This window comes from Pseudonaja textilis, chromosome 1, assembly GCF_049901715.1.
Source record: "Pseudonaja textilis isolate UNSWEBS1 chromosome 1, rPseTex1.2, whole genome shotgun sequence".
Lineage (NCBI taxonomy): Eukaryota > Metazoa > Chordata > Lepidosauria > Squamata > Elapidae > Pseudonaja > Pseudonaja textilis.
Genome location: NC_141990.1, coordinates 86859865 through 86886149, shown reverse-complemented (window position 1 = coordinate 86886149; position 26285 = coordinate 86859865). Strand labels below are relative to the sequence as shown.

General features: G+C 36.4%; 1 protein-coding gene across 7 annotated transcripts in view; it reads right to left on the bottom strand.

The window, feature by feature from the left end:
* The window catches only part of NHSL1 (NHS like 1), a 157918-nt gene that overhangs the window by 17047 nt on the left and 114586 nt on the right, over window positions 1-26285 (bottom strand). For 6 of the 7 annotated variants that reach the window (XM_026705563.2, XM_026705564.2, XM_087940322.1 and 3 more), the window contains exons 2-4: window positions 26001-26153; window positions 14317-14444; window positions 2653-2845 (exon numbers count right to left, since the gene is read on the bottom strand). In XM_026705563.2, the coding sequence (XP_026561348.2) occupies window positions 2653-2845; window positions 14317-14444; window positions 26001-26153 (474 nt within the window). Of the gene's footprint in view, window positions 1-2652; window positions 2846-9333; window positions 9463-14316; window positions 14445-26000; window positions 26154-26285 lie in introns of all 7 variants that reach the window. The other variant, XM_087940312.1, reaches the window with a different exon arrangement.

Genomic DNA, 26285 nt, shown 5'->3' with positions numbered 1-26285 from the left:
TTTATAAAATGTTCATGCAGATTAGTAAGGTACTGCTTGTGTTTGTTTAGCACACTCTCTAAATTAAACCTCTTAAGAAAATTGTGTGTTAACTTAAATTTGTACTCCACAATTTTTTCATATGAATTTCTGAGCCACTTTTTTTTGCTATAATTTACATTTATACAGAGCTGTTTAAATTTTACTTGCTAATTGAGGAACAACCTAATGAAGCTAGTTATGTGTAAGCAAATGAAGACTTTTAACTTTTACTTGATACAACGATCACCAAGTAATATCCACTACTCCCTTTCCAAATATTTGGGTAAAACCATATCCAGAGACACATAACAGCATTAAGAAAAGAAAAAGTTGCTGGTCTCTAGAAAAGTGTACTACATCTTGTATATCCCGTATTGTATATCATGTTCAAAGCAAGTTAAATTCCTGCTAATTCATGAGATTTAAATCCACTTCCAAAGCTGATAACAACTCAGCAGCTTGTCCTGTTAACTCAAGTCTTCAGTACATTCATATCAAGTTTTAGTACTAAAATTTATCTTACTAGAAGAGCACTGACAGACGAAAGTAAAGGTGGGAAGGCGTTATGTTCTTACAGACAAGTGAAATATCATGTCCATTATTAATTTTTATTTTACAGGCTTTTAATTTTTAAATAGTTCAGCAATGTGGCTGGCTTAGACTGACATAAATATATTTCTAAAGAAGAAGAAACAATGGGCTCTTATGACCTAGTCGTCTTGTCTCAAACAGACCAGAGACATATATTTCATGATACATTTATTTCCTTACCTGAAAAAAAAAATTATCAAGAAAGATAATATTTGCGAGGACAAATTTATAGTGCAAACTTTGTGTACTTGCTCAAATAAAAATAGCCATGAAGCATGAAAAATTAATGCTTTAGCAGAGTTGAAGTCTTTTGTTTTAGAATCACATTACTCTTTGACCCATTTCTTAAAAATCCCTGTATCTACCTTTTGTGGGTCAAATAGGATTAAACAGCTGGCATCTTCCCTGTTAAACATTTTTGACTTACATGTATTTTTTTAATCTTGTCTGTACCCATGACTGTGGGAGGAGGATACTTCTGCTAATATAACAGGATTGTCCCCAATTCTTTTGTCCTCTTGATATCATGTGTTCCTCAAATCTGGACGGATCTCTACATCCACCAGATTTGGAAGGCATGCAGAGACTCCACAACTGAGGAGAAACCAATTTAGTGGAGGGCATGACTTTATCAACAAAGAAACTCCAACTGAATTCTACCATACATTTTTAAGAAGGCAGAAAATAAGGGGTGAAAACCCCCATTTATTAGTTTGCATTAACTATTTAACCTTCACAAACATTTTTTTGTTCTTCTAGGGTACATGGCTTTCTGTTTTATCTTTTTTTTTCACTTTTTTTTACTGAACTCTGATCACTGAATTATATTAAAATTCTCTAAGAAGGTAAGACTAATAATATAGTTAAGCAAATATTAGTCACCAAATGGAAAAAGAAAGCACCTGTTAATTTATTAATGAAAAAAATCAGTTGGTTTAACTGATCTTGTAGATTAGCATGTGATTGCAGTTCAAAAATAGTGCCTTGAGTGTGACACTCCTTTTTAAGCAGGAAAGAACAAAACCCAGATGGAATAAGAATGATGAATCCCTTGTAAAGGACCAAGAATTCAGTTTTCAATCTTTCAATCATGCTTCTCTTCTTGTGCCTCTGAGAAGGAACCTCCATGTTTTCTAAGGAACAGAAACAGCCCTATATAGCTATAGGCAAGGGTCTTCAAACTTGGCAAGTTTAAGACTTGTGGAATTTCTGAGCTAACACGACTGGAGGAGGAATTCTGGGAGTTGAAGTCCACAAGTCTTAAAGCTGTCAAGTTTGAAGCTATATAGAAAACCAGAAATAATGATATATTTTTTTTGCATCAACTTCCTAAATTATGACCTAACCTATCATCATATCCAGCAAAAAGCCTAATTCAGCTATGCCTGCAATCTCCTATAGTTTTTTTTTCAGATTCTTGATTACCAGATTTTAGGATTTTCGCAGGTCAACTTTTTTCTTCTACCTGCTTTTACCTCTTGCTTAATAATCGTGGAAAAAATGAAACCTTGCTAATTATTTTTGCTTTGTCTTCCTCAGAGAACAATCTTACTTTTGATTTAAATTATTTTATTATGGGCCAGCAGTCTCAGTCAATTTTATTTTAGGTTATTAAGCATTACTCATCCTTTTATGTTATTATTATATTATTCCATAATGAAGCCTTAATCCTTTTATGTTATTATTTTTATAATATTCATAATGACATATATGCTATTTGATGGTGAATGAAATGAGCTAGATATTTTAAAAATAAACTTTTTAAAAAATTAGCAGAAACTTTATTATGAAACAAGTCATTAAAGAACAAAGATTACACTACAGAAAGTTCAGAAGTATAACATTTCAGCATTTTTCAGAATATTTAATCATTCAGCATGAGTTTTGAAGAGGAGAGAGTTCTGATATTGTAAATTTTAAAGGCCCTGATGCTTATCATCTGTTATCATTATTTAACAAAATTAGTACTTTCTATAAAGGTAAAATTTTGCTCTAAATATCATAAAGAGATGCCATCAATCCATAAAATTAAAAGCTTACCTGTTACATTAATAGGGATAACATCAGTTGGGACTGCTTGAGCCTGTTGTCGCATCTTTTCCTCTGGAGTTGGCAGTGGAAGAGATTTGGTCCAATTTGTCTGAGTGTTGATGTCAGATAATTCATCAGGAGTTGGTGTTTTGGGTCTTTTGACAGGAATAAGCTTTTCCTCTTCAGGAGAAGGAGTCGAACACTATAAAAAACGGTATATCATTAATTGAAGGGATTTTATAAAATTTGCTTTAAAAATGAGCAAAAGATAAATTACACATTTTTCCAGCTATACATTACCTTATTTTAAATAAAGCATTTCTCCTGTGAACAACATATTGTGACAGAATTTGAAAAAACACTTTCGATATCTGACTTAATTTCTTATGACAGTTTTGCGGAAAATTTTTAATAGCCAAAGCAAGAGTAATCCATGGTTCAATTCCTTACTAAGCATTTAGTAAAAAAGTAATTGAATATTTAATGATTCATTCCATTAGTATATTAAAGAGTATTCTATATTTGCACTTAAAGACAGACAACAGCAAGTCTATTAATTTATAAGCGACAAGTTAGTTTTTCTGCAATATTTGTACTTTCTGGAACGTATTCAAAAGCAAACTCATTTTTTAAAAATTTGATTAGTTTTAACTTTAGCAACAGTGATATATTAATTCTTTTAGAAAAGCTATTGTTTTGGATTTCATCATGGAATTGCATACTCCATTTTTTTCTCACAACAAAGTATCTTGAGAGATAGGAAGTTGCAGTGTCCCAGATTATACTGAAACTACTATGCAACCTTTATACTCCCAACAGTTAATAAATTCTTAAGATTTGATAAATGTCCATTGTAACATTAATTTGACTAAATGACGGCATTTGTTATATAAGAAAACTGAGAATAGATCAAAGTCTGTCTCAAAATTATGTTAACAGGGATACATTTATAGGAATTTTTATAATAAATGCAATGGACAAACTACATATCAAGGAATGCAGTTTGGGTTAAAACGCTGCCAAAAGTTGAGAATGATTTCAGTGAGAACATAAATACTTAATATCCTCTTAGAGTCTTGCCTATTTATGAACATTTCATCACAAATCAACTGTGATGCTCAAACAAGTCATTAAACTAACATATGTATGGCACTGGCAGTTTCCATAAGTTCCCAATAAGATTTCTGACCATCATGGTATCCCGCGGTCACATGATCTGCAACCTTCCCTGCCAGCTTCCCACAAGCAAAGTCAATGGGAAAGCCAATAGAAAGTCAAAAATTTTGATCCCATGATAACCTCTGTTAATGATGGCAACTGGGGATTGCCAGGATTGAAGTCTCTAAACAACGCAGTGACATGATATCGTGCTTTATGTTCACATCTTTTAGTGATAAAAATTCTGGTCCCAGTTATTGTAATTAAGCAAAGACCGCTTGTACATTAAATGCTGTGACAATTTCTTTAATTTCTTAGAAGTGTGTTTCTCTAAAATATGACAGATGCCTTGGTGGGGAAAAAAGTACACATTGTGAAGTTGCACCAAAGCAAAGCAATCTTAGTCATAGAAACATCTTAACAATAAATCATAAATTACTATTGACTTCCAGGATAGCCTTATAATCAACTGGTTTTATTTTAAATTTTCCCAGGCCAGAACTGGTTTTGAAATTATATAACTGGCAGAAAAGAATATATAATACATAATAAGAAATCTTTCCTTTTTGAGTGCAAGATAGTAGAATGGATTTTTATTTATTATGCAATAATAGCCAAAGGGGATGTTTCTTCTCTCTTAGGTTCACTGAGAATGTAATAATACTTCAAGTATGATGATGCTGTGTGGTAAGCCATAACATTTCAACATAATCATAAAAATACCGATTAACAATGCCAAAATTAGTAACTGTCATAAGATGATGACCCTGGATTGATTTTTTTCAAATATGAAAAGAAATAAAATTGCATATATTAAATAGTAAACTATATTTTTGTTGGGAAAGGGCTATACCACTTTAAATAAATACCGTTTAATACAACAAGATTGCTGACAAAGAGAGAAATCTATGATGGATCCACAGAACAAAATACCAAGGTATTAACCAGCAGAAAGAAAATGAATTTCTCATTTGGTTATTGCTGTTGAACAGTTAAACAGGAATTGATATCTTCTAATAAAAAACATTTTAAAACTTTCTCAATATTTTAGTGCAGTAAAGTATTTTGATTCAAGCACTATTTTTAGTGCACCAAATCCCACTTGGGGTCCTCGCATTACCTAATAGGAAAAGTATTTTTCTAGGTCGGGGATCTCCATACTTGGCAACTTTGAGACTGTGGACAGCATGGCTGTCTGAGGAATTCTGTAAGTTGAAGTCCACAAGTCTTAAAGTTGCCAAGTTTGGAGACCTCTGTTCTAGGTCATTCCAATCTGAATGTTGCTGAGAAAGTTTCAGTGTTATCGCAACTGATAAAGAAATGTAAACATGGATGGCTTTCAGCAGCTGAAGTAATGCACTGGCGTTATCTATTACTAAATGTCCTAAAATTTTAATTCTAGAATTCTTAATATTTTGGGAGAGTGAAATTTAAATCCAGTATGAGATTATTGTAACAAATAAAACTAGACAAAGGACTTTTTTGGTATCAGGAATTCTTCTGTAGAATCAATGCCAAGAAGAAGCCTACTGTACATTAATCTTCTGTCTCCAGGGACGCGTAATCAATCATCAATCAATCAATCAATCAATCCAATACTCACTAAATGAGGGAAGATTCCAACTAATTTAATAGGAAGATGCCCATAACCATTACATAAAAATTCTACACATTAATGGGTAGAAAAACTCCATAAACTAAATAAAATGCAAAAGTAGAGCCTTTCTATTGAAAAAATTGTATATTTTGCATTTATTCAATTTCACACTATATAGTTAATAACTTAATTCCCTTAAACAGCAACAGTATGCACATTTAATTGGAGTATATCCAACTGAACAAATGCATTTTTATCTAAAGTACCTAGTTAAACTACACAAATCTAAAATAACAAACCATATTCAAGAAATCTACTTGGACTGTCAAAATAGATACAGGAATTGCACCTTGCAGAATTGTGCTCTTAATCTTAATTGATGTCTTTAGGATCTTATATATTAATAGTTTCTTTTCTCGATATAGATTTCCAAGTGCATATCTTACATACTTTTATCAAAAAAAAAGGTTGATGTAGCACATAGAGCTATATTTTAATTGTGGATCTCTATAAATCAAAATTTTTCTGATGCAAAGTTCATTGCATAATGCAGTCTTATCAATACAATGAACACATATATCAAAGTCCTATTTATCTTTGTACAATGGTATTTAAAAGTTTATGAACTCTTTTGAATTTTCAATAATCCTGCATAAATATGATCTAAAACATGATCTGCTCTCCAAACAAGTTCTAAAACTACCAGTAGACAAAGAATGTCATATTGATTGAGAAATATTGAAAATTCAAAAGACAACTTTTAAGCAACACTGCATTCTTTGTCAGAATGTAAAGTTACTCATTTAAACAAAAATCTACTCCAAGCAACACCAAAAGTTTGACTATTTCAAAAAATTTGGGAAGAACTTGCATTTTAATCAGTCATGAATCCAGCTGGTTGGTCTTCTGCTTCTTCGTTCATTATCACAGAATTGAAAGATTGTCTTTAAGGAGGACTGAATACATTCATGGAGGATGTGTCTATTAAAGCCTATTAGGCCTAAGTTTTAATGAGGGTGGTAAGTTTTCCACTGAAAGGTAGTAGTATGCTTCAAAATAATTGCAGGGGAACAATGATAGAAGCCTCCATCTTCTGGTATGAATATCCTACAGATGATTTTGTGTAACATAATAATTGATTCGGATGAGCATTAAGTTAATCTAGCAGGGCTATTGTTCCTATCACTTTCACCTACATTTTTCGTAGAAATTATCAATTTAGAAAATGTTCAAGCAACAGCTTTCTGATTACCTTTTCCTTTTTTAAATCTAGAATTACACCTACACCACAAGAACTATATAAAACAACAATAAAATCCCTTTTTCCTGTTACCTTTACACTGTAGGAAGCCAGCTATTTGTGCTGGAATTCTTAGATGCAGATAGACATCCTTTCGATGGGCAGAAGCCATGCTGAACCTTGAATGACTAAAGATGCCAGACTGTGTGTGTGTGTGTGTGTATTATGCCTGTGTTTATAAAAAAATGAGCCATTCAAGTCTCAAAATGACATACAATTTTTTTGATTTTTTTACAATCACATTCAGAGAAGGATTCAGGATTCTTTTCAGCCCAAAAGGAGATTTGGAAGCTGCAAAAGGTCCTTCTGTAAGATGTATGAGTTAGCAAGACCCTAAGAGTGTGTCACTGTTCATTCTTACATGAAAAGTTTTAAGGAAGTTTTGAACTTAAATTAGTTTGGAAATTCAATTTTATGACAAAATGTACAATGCTTTCTGAAAGTTAGTAACTCTCCACAGTGCCCATTTAGAAAATAGGAAAAAAAAAACAGGACAGCAAAAAAAGGTTCAAATTTGCAAAGAAATGAAATAATATTTTAAAAAGGAATAGAAAATTTAGTGTTATTGCACAGTGTTTTCCCCTGTGACATGAAATAAAGCAGTAGGAGTAATTTTAAAATAAGAGCGCTGTTAAGAAGAGAATACTCTAATGTGACAACACCATCAGGCTGCAGGTATTACAGCTGGATGATTCTGGAGGGGGCTTGATACCTTGATCGTCCATGACATCAAACAACAGCAGGCACTTAAGGAAGACTGAGGGAGGCAGTCTAACAGACTAGACTGTTGGGTGAGAGAGAAAAAGAAAGCAAATGAGTGACAAAGAGAAAATAATGAAAACACACAGACATAAAAAAACAGACAACAGATATTGTATGCACATCAGAGTACAAATAATTTAAAAAAACAGGAAGTTGTTATATACAAACACACCTTTTCCACAGAACATATAACGAATGCAATAGAAGAACAGAAAAAGGAATATTACTTGGATCAACCAATTCAGTGTGTTTACAAGTGGGAACTGTACTTAAATTAGCATCTTCTTCTTCTTCTTTTTCTTCAGCGTTTGTCTCGCGCTCGGGCGAGGTCCGCTAATGTCCTTGAGTACTGCTTCCGTACTTAAATTAGCATCATCAAGTCTTAACATGACAAGTATCTCAACCTGTGCCAGGGATTACATGTCTGTGCATAATGATAATCCAGAACTAAGTCAAAATAATATACAACTATGCCTACATCAAGTCAAAGAACTTATCTGTTTGGTCCATACTATCTTCTCTGATGACCAGAGAACGGCCCTGAATAGTGATCTTCCAAATCACCCATTCCTGAACTATTGGGGGACTCTATACCTGGTCTTTAAAACAATCATGAACATTAGATTAATAGAGCACTCAAGTAATTTCCATTTAAATGTGGTGAAACACAATATTTATTATTTCAAAATTATGTCTCAGTTATAAGAATTACAGTAGATTTGAGTCTCTATGAAAATGGTTGCCATTGTTACATCAACCAGCACGTCATACATTTTTCAATCGACAGCATTTATGTACCTTCTCAGTATACAGTATTTGATTATCAAGCTTTTAATTAGTACTATATAAACTAAAAGGATGTATAGAACAAAAACTGAACATTTATGTCAGGGGCAGATAATCTGCAGCATCAGAGTTACAGGCAGCCTAACTCTTCTTTTTCGTGGTCCTAGATCCAGTGGTCTGATTTCTACCTATTTTGAAGAGGAAATGCATGAAAACTGTAGTCTTAAATCTTAATCCTTATGGGAATATAAGGATTAAAAATGAAAGGCTGCTAATGTATGAAATTCTCCCTGAACACGTTATCCCTGATATGGCCCCCATCTACTTAGCCATCAACTATCCATATATAAACTATAACTTTTGGCCATAAAAAGGTTGTTGCTTACTTCATGATGGGAGGTTCTGCAGAACATTAATGCTCTCTAGTCTGCTCCATACCAAATTTCTTGATTTACACCTCCTCCGCACATATTCACCAAAATAAAATGATTTTCCTGGCCTGTTTCTTGTTCTTGCTGAGCTGCTTACATCCACTCTGGACAATTACCTGGTCTTTACCTTGCCGATCACATAAGAAGTAGAGGTACAACATGAACAGAACAGAAATGGAAAGCCAAGCATTTAGAGGTTGGAAAACATGCAGCGATGGGAGCTGAGCCACACATTAATGTTTGGGAAGGAAACAATAACTGATATACAGAGAAAGCTGCTAGAATGGGGCAAGTTGACTAAAGAAAGAGGAAAGGGAGGGATGAGTCAATGATGCATAACACCCAGTTTTCTTTCTGTAAAATGACCCACTCAATATTTTAGTTTGTTGTTTTGTGCTAAAGACTCCTGTACTGATTTATAATGTATAAACTAGCATAACAAGTATGCTATGAGGCATATTAATTAATTCTAAATTTTTATAAGCACTAATGTGCAGGAATACCTTTAATGAAAAATTACCTACAAATAGAAAACTAAAATATTTTCACAGTAAAAATATCTGTGATGTTTTTGTTGAAAAAAGACCCATTCTGTTTACTGAAACTTTCAAGCAAATTACTACACAGTATGTTACCTTGATGAACAGGTTGCTTACCTGTAATTGGCTCTTTGAATGATCATATGTGCATTCACGCAGTCTTTCTTGGGGATTTTCCAAAAGTGAGAAATATTTTGGCAGGAAAGCAGCTTTACTGTTCATGCTTGAGGTTTCTCTTCTACTTCCCTGAGACAATACAGCAGGTACAAGAAGCACCAGAATTTATCCAAAATATTCACTAAAAAGGGGAAGGTGGGTGGGTTACATGAATGCACAGATGATCTCTGCAAGTCCCATAGTTACAGATAATCAACTCTTTTTCTTCATCGAGGTCTCTAAGTGCTTCTCACATATGGGTAACTGTCAACCTTATCTTCTAGAAGCAAGTAGCTTATCATATGAGCACCAAAGACAACACATCTCAGCCAAAGGTAACATCTGTTCAGGATCAAACTGTCATGCAAAAATGCTTGACAATTATCAGTGGCTGAGAACATGTATATTTGCACAATTATAGCTAATGCATCCATCACCTTTGGTCCTTCTTGAGCGTACTATACCTGGCAACTCTTATTTGTACACTTCGTTACAATTCTACCTGACTACTGCAATGTGCTCTGATGAGGTTAACTTTGAAAAGTGACCAGAAATTGCTGCTAGTGCAAAATGCTGCAGCTACACTGCTAACCTGCACTGGCTGGCAATTATCTATCGGACACTATTTAAGGTTGCTTTCAAAGGTAGGTCTGATTATCTAAGGGTCCAACTTTCCTATTATGAACCTGACTGAGTACTTCAATAAGGACAGGCCCTTTTGAAGATTCATTGCCACAAGCTTATCAATCTGGTATACAAAAGAGAGATTTCTCCTATGTGTCTTTCAAATCCTGTAGCATTCCTCCGAATTCCCATTTTCCCAGCAATTAGGAAAATGGCAAAAACATCTCTTTTTTTAATTGAAATGACTAAGGGTAATCAAAATGAGAATAAATTAAGATGGATGTATAGGTAGTCCATGTTTAGCAAGCACCTTGTATAGTGACCATTCTCAGTTATGATGGTGATAAAAATGTAACTTCCCAGCCAATTTTTGCATTTATAACCTTCATAGGTCTTCAAAGCAAAAGAAACTGAAGTAAGATTAGATAAGCACAATTATAGTTTCCAAGCTTCCAGCCCCAATTGTGGTTGCTTAACAAGGATTCTCTGTAGTCAAGATGAAGACTAGATTGGGATTTAGCATGTTCTAGAAAATAATGCATTCTGCCTGAAAAAGCTGTTTGTAGCTAGCGACTCCTTCATGGCCCATTGAAGTCTTCAGAACTTTAGCTGATAGTGGTTTTAACTGCAGGATTGGCATAATCAGGGGTGGGATTCAACCGTGTTATTACCAGTTCGGTGATTATGTTTTGCGTGCGCATGCGTGCTTTGAATGTGCGCATGCATGTACACCACCTAAAGCTGTGCCGCCTGGACAGCTGATAAGCGCTCCGCAGCATTTGAAAAAGCACTTTTTTACTGCTTTTTCGATCTCAGCTGAGGTTGAAAAAGCAGGAAATAAAGATCAGATAACAGTCCGGGCGGGCAGGTGGGCCAAATAGCAGCAGACACAGAACCTGTTCTATGTCTGCTGCTGTTCAGAGCTACCAGTTCTATAGAGCCCAGCAGAACTGGTAGCATCCCACCCCTGGGCATAATTATATTTACTACATAACCTGTAGGCTTTTCAAAAGCAACCTGATATGGTAACAGCTGTAGATGCCTTTGCAACATGTAGCAGCCATATTGCTGACTGATATATCCTATTGGACTATATCATTTTGACAGTGAATGATCTACACTGATTACTGTTCAACAAGATCAGGACCAAGTGTTCATGTTACCGTTCAATTTGGTATTAATATATGAAGCCTGTTTAGTTATGTGAAAAATAAACTCAGACAGATTGTAAGCTGCCCAGAGTTACCCTATGATAAGATGGGCAGCCAATAAATTTAATAAATAAAATTCAGAGATGTCTCATCAATATAGGAAGAATATCCTTATAATCCAAATTGTTCAGCCTTTAAAAAAGTTGTCAAATATTTTTTAATTTAATTATTTAATTTAATTCTTTTTAATGTTCTTTAATTCTTCCTGATATTGTTTAGATATTGGTGTTCTCTCTCTCTCTCTCTCTCTCTCTCTCTCTCTCTCTCTCTCTCTCTATATATATATATATATATATATATTAGATATAATATAAAATATTGCATGACGGCATCAAAACTCTACAATTCCTTCCCTCTCTCTACATGGACAGCTTTTTCTTTACTATTTTTTAAAGAAACAACTCAAAATATATTTTTACTCATTAGATTTTCTTTTAGAGAAATCATGCCTATCTGAGAGTATATGACATATAAATGAACTAATTAAATGCTGCATTAGGGACAGGTGTTACAAAGATATGATGTTATCAATTCACTATGGCACAAATAATTCAAACAAGTAATAGAATAAAGAAGACAATCACATTGTTTTCACACTGTAAATATCAAAGTACAAACAAGGTAAAGCCAATGAAGGAGTGGTCCTGTCATTTATGGTATATTCTATGGGGCAATGTGATCACTACAAAGCCAGGGCATTTACAAGGGAACAATAGTTCTTTCTATTTGTTCATAAAAGCAGCAAAACCTAACCTAGCCAGTTTTTTAAATCAGAGTTTTTGTTTTAAATAGTACCTGGGTTTCTGCACAGTAATTTTTTTCCTGCAAATTAAACTATTCTAAAGAACTCACACGGACTTCCGGTTTGAGCTTCTTCAGCGACAGACCGAAACCTCGTCTCTGTGAGGCTTTCTTCCGTGCTCGCCGCTGGAGAGCCCCAAGCCGGCTGGTTTCGGGGCTAAGCCATCCCGTAGAGGTGGTGAAGAGGGGGGGAGACTGCCAGGAGCCGCATCTCTCCTCCCCAGCTGGCCATTACTCCCTTTCCCAAAGGCGATTTCAGCAGTGGTCAGAAATGGCCACCACAAAGAAGAACTTGACCAGAAAAGAATGTGCAGGAGGAAGATAAGAGAAAGTTTTGGTTGACCGGGTCAAACAGCAAAAGCAACAAATAAGGTACCCTGGAATTGAAACTGTTAAAAAACAATAACATTGTTCCCTAAGAAGATTTTTAAGCTGCGAAGGAGAGAGAAAAAGGAAAAGGTTTGGTTTCCTATACTGACAGCTAAGAGACTTAAGCAAGAAATTGGAAAAAAATCCACTTTGACATCAATAGGCATTTAATGCTAAAAAATAAAAAGTCAAAGGGATGATAAAGATTTCTGGATAATTAAAAGCTTTTGAAAACAGGAAAGGAGAGAGGAAGAATAAAAGGGCAGGATCTGGAAGGGAGGAGACTGCCTGGAATAAAAAAAGAACTTACAGCAAAATCTCAACAAGACTTCCAAAAGATACATTCTAACTGAAATATTGCAACAAAAACCGCAGGAAGAGAAAGTCGAAAAAGAAATAAGAAGATATAACTCGGGACTATCTGGATTACTTGATGATTTCTGGATTGTTGGTTATTGGTTTGAATGACTAAAATCAATCAGGTGGTTGTTTAAAACTTTTTAAAATGGCTCCACTTTTAGAAGAACTGAAAATGGAACTTAAAAAGTACAAAGAAGGGAGAGGTTCTTTTGGCTTCGTATTTCAGTTTTTAGAAATGGAGATTTGGAATTATAAGAAACAACAAGAAATGCCTGCAGAACAAGAAGATTGCGACAAAGAAGAAGCCATCTTTAATGAACAAGTAATCTTAGATGGGGGGGAAAAGGAAAGGGGAGAAAGAGAATGGAAAGTTTAAGATTGGGAAAAACAACTCAAAAAAAAAATAGAGTGAAAAATAAGTATAAAATCAGAAAGCAACAGAAGAGGGAATTATAACTAGAGAAACAAGGGGGTAAAAGGGGGAGGGAGAAGATGAGAGGGAAGAAAGAAAGGAAAAGAAGTTATAAAGGACAGAAGCAAAATATAGAGAAACAGGGTCTATTTAGAGATAATGGGTGAAAACTTAATGGAAAAAAGGATTCTGCAAAGGTACATAAGATAGTATGGTTATATTAGAAGCAGAAATAATTTTAGAAAATATGAAACAATGTATGATTAAAACGTCTGATAAAATAGCTATCGTAATTCAGTTGAATGCTTGTCAATAAATAAAAGTAACAAAAGGTATATTTAATGATTTATAAAACATATGTGAAGAGAAATAAGGGAAAAATTAATTATAGAGATTATATGTGTTTTTAAGGAAGTATGATACTTAATTGAAAAGAAGTGTTAAAGATGTCATGGTTTTAATGATTATTAATGATAGAACTGAACTGGAATGGAATGAGGGTTTATAATTACATATATTTACAATCTTTCTTTTTTTAAAAGAATATAGTGTGTATTATAAGAATGTGCCAAGCAGAATTCGATTGGAAGTTATGTATTATGTATTATATTGAAGGTCATAAACTTAAGCTATATATTGAAGTTTAAATAAGAGTTGAATGGATGTAATTAAAAGATATAAAGGTGTCATACTCCAGTTAGTAACTACAGGAGAAAATTTGTTTAATGAGAAAAGATAATATGAACTTGAAACAGAACAGACAAAAGTATAAATATAATGATTTGAATTGAGATGAGATAATCAAAATAAAATAGAGAAAATTAAAAGAGGGGAAAAACTATACAGAAAATGTAAAATAGTATAAGATACGGAATAGAATACAAAAAGGAGCATGGAATTGAGTTTTGTGTCTGTATAAAGAAGTTCAACCCGGGACCATGCTATTTTCAAAAAGGATGTTTTACTTGTATTTTGTGTGTGAAAACCCAAATAAAACTTTATTAAAAAAAAAAAGAACTCACACAAGATGCTTTGGGGGCAGAACATTTTAAAAACTGGTTTATCATTTTCAAATATGGAATTTAATATATATCTTGTGCATTTATTTAACTTATAAACATTTCTGCAATATTTTCATTTGTTTTTTTCAAGACTCTGCTGTCTCACCTTCTGTTCAATTTCTTCATAATCATCTTGGCAACTTCCATAGATTGTGTTGGATGGTGATGAAAATGTTGGACCCTGAGAATAGTATTGAGAACTTCTATAGCCATCTCTCCGAAGTTTGTCACATTCTGTAAGTGGTGGAAGAAATATAAGTAAAAGATACCATTAACCGTTGTTGATTTACACATAAATTTCAAACAAGTACAAATAATTCCAAGAAGAACTTAATCATCTTTAACTAGATTTATACTCTTTAATAATTGAAAAGAAGAAAATATGGCTAATTGATGTGGCAATGTCAAGAGATAGAAGAATTGAAGATCACAAAGTATCAAAATCTGAAAACCGAAGTTGAAAGTTTATGGCATAAACTGACTATGGTGGTCCCAGTCCATAAACTGGCTATGGTGGTACCATACAAAAAAAGCCTCTAGATGGCACTTAGAAAATCTATTTATTGATAATATTTCCATCTGTCAATTACAAAAGGCCACACTGCTTGGATTCTCACATATTATACTAATACCATTATAGTTTAAATTTGTATTACAAAACTCACACTGCCTGACCAAATGACATTTAAGATGCCTATGAACATGAAATAATTTAGCTCTTTAAAACAGCAGTCACCAACCGGTGGGCTGTGGCCCACTGGTTGGCCATGAGAAAATTTTGGTAGGCCACAGAGAAATCTCACCCCCAGAGCACCCCATAAAGCAATTAATCTAGGCTGCACAGAAACACAAGGCTGCGCCACCCACATGGCCCACGGGAACCCTCCCCGCCCACTCATTCCTTACCCGGCAAACTTGCCTGCTAAATTGCTATTTTTCCTTTTTCTGACCATCATCTGTTCTGTTGTGCCGGGAGATTTGGATTAGGTAGGAAGCAGGAAATGGTTGGATTTCTTGCTTTCTGGCTAGTCTTTAGAACTTCGGCTCTGCTTTTAAGCACAACCAAACATCCCTTAGAACTAAAGGTTCTGTTATTCAGTGCAGACTCACAGCAAACAAATTTGAGAGACTGAGCTAGCTGATGGCAGATAGATAGATCACTGAATGATTCTGTGAGCAATTCAATCTGCCTGCCTGCTTTGCCTGATTTTGGGTAAAAGTTGCTCTTTTTTATAAAAAAAAAAATCAATATTTACATACATGGTGTGTTGTGAGTTAATTTTGTGAGTTTGCTTGCAAGCAAATTTTATGTGACAGACTGAGCTAGCTGATGGCAGATAGATAGATCTCTGAATGAATTTGCGATTCTGTGAGCAATTCAACTGCCTGCCTGCTTTGCCTGATTTTGGGTAAAAAAAATCAATATTTAAATCAATATTTATAATATTTAAGTACAAGCCATGCCCAGCCAGTCACATGACCACCAAGCCACACCCACAAATTAGGCCACACCCACAGAACCCGTTAGTGGTCCCTGGGATTTCAAATTATGAGTTTGGTGGTCCCTGGTGTCCAAAAGGTTGGCGACTCCTGATTTAAAGATATATGGGATCATTCAAATGAACTAGAAACTTCTATTGCGTTTGATTAAAAGTTATCAGAGCTACATTGTTAATACAGAAGTAAAATACAGAAGTATCTGCAAAGTTTGCCACAGTGCAGGGTTTGCACTTTTTGTACATATGTTGCAACTTATTAAAATCCTACAGGGGAAAAACTTATGCCATAAAAAAAAGCTCCTAGTTCCCACATAATATTTATCAATGATGATTAAAAACAGTATTTTTCTCTCTCTCTCTACACATACACACACACATACACACCCCTAGTATAAAATTCTAACCCAATCAAATTTGAAATTTTTCTAATCTCAGTTTATTCATGAACTCTTATCTGGTTTCTCTATTCTTTCACAAAAGCAGTCAAGCAAGCAGAATTTAAAGAATAACAAATTCAAATATGCTGTAAGTCAATTCCTTGAAACATAAAACTGTTTTCACTGAGACCAGCGACTGAATTCCATCTGAGAAAGATGTTAATTGCAATCTTCTGAACAGAGTAGAATGGCAAGCTTCGCAATTAAATTAAAGGTGTAGGATTATGCCAGATAACCAAGCTTGATTGTTTTCTCATCATCTCCTGAATTCATCATGTTACATAGTTACTTATCTCACTTACATAATGCAGGAAACTCAAAACTTTAGCAAATGGAGCCTGCCTTTGTTAACAAAGAGCATACTGCAAGCAGTAAAGAATACATTGGCAGAATCTTTTATAACATAGATTATGAAGATAATGCATTCTGAAAGCCACCTATAGTGGCTATATCTATATATATATATATATATATATATATATATATATAGTCACGACATCATCATCTCGGGCGACCTGAATGGTCATGTAGGGCGGGACAAAAGCGGACACCAGTGCCACGGTGGGCACGGCACAGGCGATACGAATGAGAATGGCCAGAGGATCCTGGACTTTGCCGACTCCCATGATATGACCATCATAATACCTGCTTCATTAGGCGAGAATCTCAACTCCTCACCTACCATAGCAGAAACAGGAGCCACCACACACAGATCGACTACATCATCGTACGACGAAGAGCCGCTAAAAACGTGCTCAACGCCAAGGTGTACCCGTGCGAATCGAGCAGTCAGCACAGGCCGCTGATGGCGAAGATCAGGATCAGCAAGCCCAAGACCAGGATTGACAAAGGAATGCAGACCAGCCACGAATCAAGTGGTGGAACCAGAAGAAGATGGCAGGACCCCTCATCAAACCGGAGCAGTTCCTGCAGATGGTCGACGGGCCACAGGAAGCGTGGTCCATGCTGAAGAGCACTGTTCACACTGCCGGCTGCCAACAGCTTGGTTGCACCAAGCCAGGACGGAGACGCATCGAACGAGATACATGGCTCTGGACACCGGAAGTACAAGATGCCGTACACCTGAAGAAACGGCTCTACAAGGCCTTTCTTCAGGACAAGACCAGCGAGAAGCTCTGCGAATACAAGGCGGCCAAAAAGGCAGCCAAGAAAGCAGTAGCGACAGCCAGAAGCTCCCACTACGATGACATCTACGAGAAGCTGAACACGCGAGAAGGCGAGAATGAGATCTACCGCCTAGCCAAAAGCAGACACAGGAAGACCCTGGACATTGACCAGTTTCATGGGATCAACGACGAAAGGGGAAATTTGATCGTCAACCCCAGAGACGCTGCAGAGAGGTGGCGGCAATACTTCGAGAAGATCTCCACCGAGGAGTTCCCCACCCACGAACCCCGCGAGGTGACCCAGTTGAAGGCCCAATCTCAGGCATTTATGCCAGCGAGGTCGCCGACGCCATCAAGGCCATGAAAAACGGTAAGGCAACAGGACCAGACGACATCCCTGCCGACTTCTGGAAAAAGGCACTACCGGGCTCGGCATTGTGGCTGTGCGAGCTGTTCAACAACATCGTCTCCACGGGAAAAGTGCCACACGACTGGTACCGCAGCACCACTGTTCCGATCTGGAAGGGAAAGGGCAGCCCAGCGGACTGCTCCAACTACAGACCGTAGACTATGAAGATCTTTGAACGCGCCCTTGATAAGCGCATTCGGGACATCGTCGACATCAGCGTCAACCAGGCTGGATTCATCAAGAACTGCGGCACCACCGACGCCATCTTCGGTGTGCGGATGCTGATGGAGGCTCACAGAGAGAAGAAAATCCCGCTCCACACCGCCTTCCTAGACTTGGAAAAGGCCTTCGACCGAGTCCCGCACGATCTCATCTGGTACGCACTGCGAGATCACGGCGTGCCTGAGCTGCTCGTACAATGGGTCCAACTCCTATACAGATGTCACAAAAGCCGTGTAAAGCGGCAGCTGGGATATCAGAGGAGTTTAATATTACCGTCGGCGTACACCAGGGCTCTGCTCTCTCACCACTGCTGTTCATTCTGGTGATGGACACAATTACACACGACCTGTACACGCCCGCCCCATGGACGCTGCTCTACGCCGATGATGTGTTCCTGGCCAACCTGTGCAAGGCTGAACTCGAGCACCGAGTCCAACAGTGGCACGACCGCCTCGAGCAGTTCGGGCTCCGGCTGAACCTAAAGAAGTCCGAATACCTGACCACTGACAATGAAATGACAGGCTCCATCCACGTGAACGGGCAGGAGCTACCGCGCGCCTCCACCTTCAAGTACCTGGGAACTACTCTTGGGGAAGAAGGCCTATTACAAACTGAGGTGGCAGCCAGGATCAATGCAGCGTGGGGCAAATGGAAGTCCATCACGGGCGTCCTCTGTGACAAGAAGATGCCGATGCGCCTGAAGGCGAAAATCTATAACTCTGTGGTGCGCCTCGTGGCATATACGGCCAGAGTGCTGGCCGACGACCAAAGAAGTCGAAAGCAGACTCCAGATAATGGAGATGCGAATGTCTCCGATGGTCGGTAGGCCTCACCCTACTCGATCGCGTCAGGAACGAAGAAGTGCGTAGACGGTTCAACGTCGTGCCCATCCCCACGGTCATGAGGCAGTCCCGGCTACGATGGTTCGCCACGTGAGCCGCCAAGGAAGAATCCATCATCAAATCTGTAATGAAGGTGACTGTCGGAGGAGCGAGACCGCGTGGTAGACCTAAACAACGCTGGATGGACACGATCAAGGCCGATCTAGAGATCGCGAAGGCAGACCCGACACGCGTGGCAGACAGAGAGGTGTGGAAGCAGTACTCAAGGACATTAGCGGACCTCGCCCGAGCGCGAGACAAACGCTGAAGAAAAAGAAGAAGAAGAAGAAGAAGAAAGCCACCTATAGAACTGTAAATGCTGTTTTTAAAAATACCTTTTTCTGATGTAATTTGTTGTTTGTCCCAATTCAGTATATTTGAAAGAAGGTTTGTTCACTTGGCAAAATGCTGAAGTCTGGTTTTGCATGTAGACTAGGAAGCCTCAATATATGTAGCACATGGGCCAAGGTATCCATTTCCTCCCATTCTTATGTATTTGGAATTATGTGGAATGTTTAGCATCTGTTCATATGGGTTATAGAATTTGTGTGTGTCTGTGTGTCTGTGTCTGTGTGTGTAAAAGTTAGTTATTTTCCTTTTAGCTAGATGGGAATAAGACTATGTGATCAAGTCTTAAAAATGTGGTTATATAAATTACATATCATAATGCATTACTCCAAGTCTCCATGTAGCTATGGTATATGTGGTACTACATTTATAAAACACTGAGAACTTTTGCTGTAATAGCACAAACCACAGTACAAATCACAAACTCAATCCTCTGACTCTTCATAACATTTTATGCTGTTTTTTCACTGAATAGGATTCTGATAATATTTTCTTTTAATTACGGTTGTCTATTTTCCATGCCATTTTAATAGCAGAGAAAAACTTTGTCTTATATTACTTCAAATATCATGTTTTTGAGGAAGAAGCTATTTCACTTCTCACACATGGAACGTTCTAACAACATATACTGCTCAATGCATAAATTGCATGAGAGATTTCATTATTTCCTCTAGTGACATACAACCCAGGGGTACAATGCTAGACTACCACTGTTCTAGATTACAGTATCTACAGTATTTTAATAGCCATTATATTTAGGAATTCTCCATTAAATCTATACAGAACATTTTTAGTAATCTGAGCACAAGATATTAATTTATCAATAAGTGCTAAAGTACATGTGATCATTTTATTTTTTACAATAAAATAAAAATAAACTTCTTAAAGTTTAATTTAAACAATTAAACCAAAAGAAATCTTTGCAGTAGAATAGACTACTTGAGTTCTTTGTAAAAGTATCTTCAAGTAAATCAGTAAGTCCCCTAGTAACAACGGCAAATCCATATTGTCTTTTTGATAGTAATATGACACTGATTTTGATGCCTTTCCCCCCAGGATATTTGTTTTTCAAATTCTCATACTTCACAGTGCTGAGATTTCAGTTCTTGATGATATCCTATGTACACCCCAACCTTGCTTAGGTTTTTCAAGATTTGTCATGAACACTTACATGCTGCCACCTGTCAACTTTTCTTCAAGTTAAGGGGTTAACCCACTGTTAAAAGCAATTTCCTGTTCTCCAACTTCTTTCCACTGAGCAAAGTAGAAAAAGGAAGAAAATACCAGAAATAGGGAAGAAATGGCCTTGCAATGTGCCCCACATTTTGGACCCATCTGTTATAATCTACAGATATTCCACGAGAACAGGTAGCTAATGAGATATTTCCCATCTCTTTTTACAGATATACATTTTTATCATTACAATACAAGTAATGAACATACAAGACTGGCTAATTCTGAACTAATTTGTTTCAGAATTAAAGACTGACCATCTTTTCAACAAATTTTCTCCAAAAGGGAATGGTGGCAACTTATTGGTAGTTATTGAAAAAATTGAATCCTCATAAGAGGACATAGTTTTTAGACCATGCACAAACCTTTTCTTCAGCTTTGGATTATGCTCTGGATGTTCTCCAAGTCAGCATTAATCTCTTCAATGTTTTCCAATTAATTCATTAATGCAGATTTATGTGACAAAAAAACCCAAGCCAAACTAGTCTGCTAAGCCATTGTTGCATATGAACTGTGTATCAGAAAGCCTCTCAAAGCGAATGGAATGGAATAGAACATTTATTGTCACTTTAAATGTACACTAATCAATATACATTACAATGAAATTATCCTTCTGTTTTATAGGAATAGCTGAAAATTAATACGGATGTTTATAAAATGGTTTTATCTATTAAAAATGGCCACAGTAGTACAAAGCATAGTTAATATAATTGCAACAGCTATCTGGATCATAAGTGGACTTTTAAATGCAAAGTTTTTGATTCTGATAAGGATCTATTTCTGTCTAACGATCTAAATATGGCAAACCTCAGCAATGAAGTTTGCATCAAGTGAAACAGGACTCATTTCTATTGACTTAAAAAAAACCCTATCAGCAGCAGAAATGAGATGCCACAAGGACTGTTTCATATCAAGCTTAGTTTTTTTTTTTTTAAATGCTAACAGCAGCACTTGGGCTGTTTCTGGAAAAAAAAAAATCCCAGCCTGGAATATAAAGCAGGTTCATGAACTATATCCACAGCATATTTCACTGCCGTTTTTTTGTGGGGGAGACACCTTTCTTATTTTAACTGAGTCAGGAATTCCAACAGATTGGCAAAACAAAAGGCTGGTTGATTGTTACAATGACATACTATATAATAGTTATTAACTGCTTAGTTCTCTATAGCTTGTGTTCTGACCCAACCGGGTTCCCAAAGAGCAAACACAGACAAAGGCAGCAGCCCCCACCTTTTAAGGTTTAATAACGAATTCTGTTCTGAAGGCTGCTTTCCACTAATTAGCTCCGACAAGAAACAGCCTTGCCAAGTTGTTTGTCAAGGCTGCCAAAAACCCAGAGATAAGAACTAATTTACAATATTTTCCAAACATGAACTAAGATGTCCACCAGTTGAGTTTCAGAGCTTCTTTGCTATCTGCAAAGAACGCTTTTCCAAACCTGGCTTTTATCCTCTTGAGGGAGGGGCCATTACCTTGCAGCCTTACTCCTGAGTCGCCTGTGCTGCTCTAATTGTTCTTTCTTCCGAATTTCTCACTCTCCTCAGCCATCTGTACCTCCTGCTGGCTAACCACAACAAGCTTGATACAAAGGCACCATGTAGGCATATGTCAAACATAACTATACCCCCCACAAACAAATAATAAATAACATTCAGATATCCTGCTCTAAACCCAACTTATCATTAGCTTTAGGGTCAGTGCAACAAGTTGCAGTCTCCCCTCAAACACAGACTGGACTGGACACATTCACTGCAGCAAACTATTTATATAGATTTCAAATTAAAATGCACTTTTCGAGATGAAAGTTGGCTGATTCATTCACTGGTCACCTTCTTGGTTCATAGGACCATCATGAGAAGAATCATGGGGACAAGGAGTTGTACTCAATTATAATAATCATCAGAAGATGTAGTGTGACAGAAACAGAATCTCTATATTTGCAACCCCCTGAAATCTATTCCAGGGAACTGGAACATACTGTGGAGCCAATCTGAAAGCCTCACTAAGACATACAACATTCACTGCATGAATGAAAGTCTATTACAGCAACGTTGGAGGTAATCCAATTATGGATGAAGAATTAACATTAGGGCTGTTTTACATGTTAATTACTGTTTTGTGATTTTTTTGTTTTAATTTTGTTGTATATGCATTTGTTTTTATTAACTTTTTATTATCATTAACCACCTCAAGTAATGTATTATTAATGTATTAATGTATTCAAAATGAACACCATATAAATCGATTAAATAAAACATTTTAAGCTAACTGACATAAAGTAGAGACAGGGCTTGCATCTCCAGCATTCCAAGAAAGCATTAAAGTCATTGGCTGAATTCTTCAACTCCTGTCAGGCAGAGAAAGAACATTGAATGCAACTAGCGCCTTAAATTTGTCATCTGGTCAGAGAAGAAACAGGAACAGATGGATGAGGATTTGCAGAGATAACCAAAGAAGAAGGTTTAGCAACAAGATGTGTTTCTTTAGTAGGTATGATATCTAGATTACAGCGGAGGCCCACTGCTGGAGCAAAAGCTTTGTTTCAAAATTAATAATAATTTAAGTTCCTTAATAAGTACCGACTTGCCAAATATCATCCAGAGAGAACTGAGTATTGATGATTCATGTTATGTTCTAAGCAATAAAGGTTGGGAAGCATGCTTCACCCTTTACGTATAGGTAAACAATAATTAACTACATTTATTTTCACAATGGAGAGGTAAGTAGGCATGACTGAAGCAATCACTCCTGATTATCCATAAATGCACAGGGTAGATATCTAAATTACTTAAAGACAAATGGATAGGATCACCTTGAGCACTCCCTAGTGACAGTCTGTTAACAAATATCATCTGCAAAAGACTGTTTGGTTTTGTGGACCCCTTCCCTATTAGACCTCTTGGGTTTTTAACTTACTGTATTTTTCTGTCTATAAGACGCCCCCATGTATAGGATGCCACACTTTTCATACCCAAAATTCAGAAATTAATATTTTAAGAAATCGGAAGTTTCGTTAATGAGGCTAGTTGGCAGAGATAAGGTATCAGCAGTTTTGCAACTGTGGTTCTCCTCTCATAAGATGTCCCTCCATTTTTAGGTAAATATTTTTAAGAAAAAGTACCATCTTATATATGGAAAAATACGGTATGCCAACTGTTATTTTCAAATCACTTCCTTGTAATTCTCTGGTTGGTAGAATGCAAAAGGGAACTATTTGATTCTAGACATGATTTTTACTTTCAGCTTGGATTATCAGCACAGAGCAATATTTTTCGTTTATACAGGTAGTCCTTGACTTACAACAGTTCATTTAGTGACTGTTCAAAGTTGCAACGGCAATGAAAGTGACTTGTGACCACTTTTCACACTTACAACCTTTGCAGCATCCCCATGATCTTGTGATCAAAATTTCAGATGCTTGGCAACTGGTTCATACTTATGACCGGTGCTTTGTCCTGGGGCTACCTGATCCCCTTTTGCAACCTTCTGACAAGCAAAATAAGCTAGAGGAAAGCCACATTCACTTAACAACCAGGTTACTAACTTATCAACTGCAGTGATTCACTTAACAACTAATGCAAGATAGGTCATAAAATGGGGCAAAACTCACTTAACAAATTTCTCACTTAACAACAGAACACAATTGGACTCAATTGTGGTCATAAGTTGAGAACTACCTGTACTTCTACCTTTTGTTTATTGCAATAGAGTAGCTTGTCTTCAATCCTGAATAAGGAAATAAAATTCAAGCTACGTATTTTGCTGTTCAGTTTTTGTTGAATAGGAAATATTCAATTTTTATACACAAAAGTAATTTGACATTTCTCGTATAAACACATATACTCCAAAGTTAGTTATAAAAATTAACAGATAGAAGCCCCTAGCTGACCTTGCCCGATCCCAGGATCATATGAGGATGGAAGTCTACTGGATAATTCTACAATTTTAATAGTAGATTTGAAAAAGCATCCTAGAAGAATTTTTATAAATCATTTCTAAGAAAATTTAACAACAAATGAATACAACAAGAGTTCATTCTGGTTCGTAGACTCTACTTTTAGAATATCTTTCTGTATATAGAATAGCATCCAGCACCAGAACAGAATTTTCTGCTCATTTCCACCAGGAAGTTTTGGAGAAATGGAGCAGGCATGTCAAACTCATGTCATCACAGTGGTGTCATGTGATGTATCAGGACATTTTCCCCCTTTGCAAAACCAGGTGTGGGCGCGTGGCCAGGGCATGATGCATCTGGCTTGTGGGCTGGGAGTTGGACAGCCCTGCTTTAGAGGAGCCTTTGTTATGCAGGGATATGTGCAAAAGTGAAACATGAGGGAAGTACCCATCCAGGATTCAGTCTATTTCTGTAATATGGATGCAACCTAGTTCAGGTAAAGCTTTTATTGCATAATTGTCCTGCCACATTTACCACATTTTATAACAATCCAGATATTGTTAACTATCATTTTTATTTTATTTTATTTTATCATTTTATTGTCAACCCTCATTTTTAACTATCCTATTTCCCCACCAATTAAGTTTTTATTCTTCTTTCTAGAGAAAATCCACCAAGGAAGAAAGATAGAACTGCTACACAATACCTTTTCACCGCAGGAGTAAAAACTCTGTATGTAATCATTCCGTTTTTCTGACCACAGTTGAATAACAATATATTTTCACATCCTGCTGCACTTCACTTGAACCAACAGATATTCAAGCATTTCTATTCTTGTCAACCACTTTTGAAACCAACTCTTTATCATGTGAGGTGAGAAATTACAGAGCACAGAGATTTTCACTTAGGAATACATTTTCCATACTGAGATTATGGCAGCAGTTTTTCCAACTAAAATCTACTGCATAAAACCATATGTCATTTAATATTGAGCACTGTAACAAATTAAAAACCACCTCATTAAATACTTCTGGAAGTAAAAGGGTTGATATTTTTATATTAAATATTGGTTATTCGGTTACTAACTTCTACTGTTACATTAAACAATTAATTACATTATTCAAACAACTTTGCCTACAATGAACTTTTCAAACAGCAGGGCCTGATATTCTAACTTCTTGCTTTCAATATTTATGTACAAAACAAACTCCACCCAAGATATCAGCTAAGATTTTTTTAAAGGAACTTCAAAGTAGCAATGAGATTTTTTTTTAAATGCCACAATATAATGCAAAAATGCAAAAATTTTCAGGATATCTTAGTAGCTACCATTCTTCTAAATTCTGTGTCAAAATAATTTAATAAATACCAGGCTATAGAAACGAACTAATCTGAACTAATCATTTGTCATAACAGTTTCTGAGTAATTTGTGCTTTTTCTATATTCTATACTTTTTCTCTACTGGATGTTCTAAGACTGGGAATTCTCATTTCCTAGGTTTTGGACAGGGATTAAAGACAACACTGTGCATTAGGCTTCAAAGTGACAGAACAAACCTGTTTGGTTCCCCAAACACATTAGTGAAAATAAATAAGTTTGTGAATGAAGTTTGGAAAACCCGGAAACTGGAAAAACTGGGAAAACTAAGGACTTTGAAAAGATAAGTGAGCCCTTAAGGAAACAAAAGGTGGCATGGGTGTGATCTTGTTGACTGAACATATATTTGTAAAGTTCCTACCTCTCAGCACGGACTTCAGATTCAATTTGGCCTGACGATGCAGCTCCTCTATGCAGGGTGGCCTGGTGGAAGGTAAAAAGACATTCTCCTGCTGATGCCAGGGAGCTGTATAATGAACTGTCCATCTACTCTCTTCATCTAGGTTGGAGACAGCTATAAAAGAGCGGAAAGACAAAAATAAATTTAATGCTGTGTGAAACGCTTAAAAGTTAAAAGAATGAAATAACTTGATCAACTCAGAGAAATGAAAGAAGTAATAACAACCATTTTGATTGCTCACTCTAT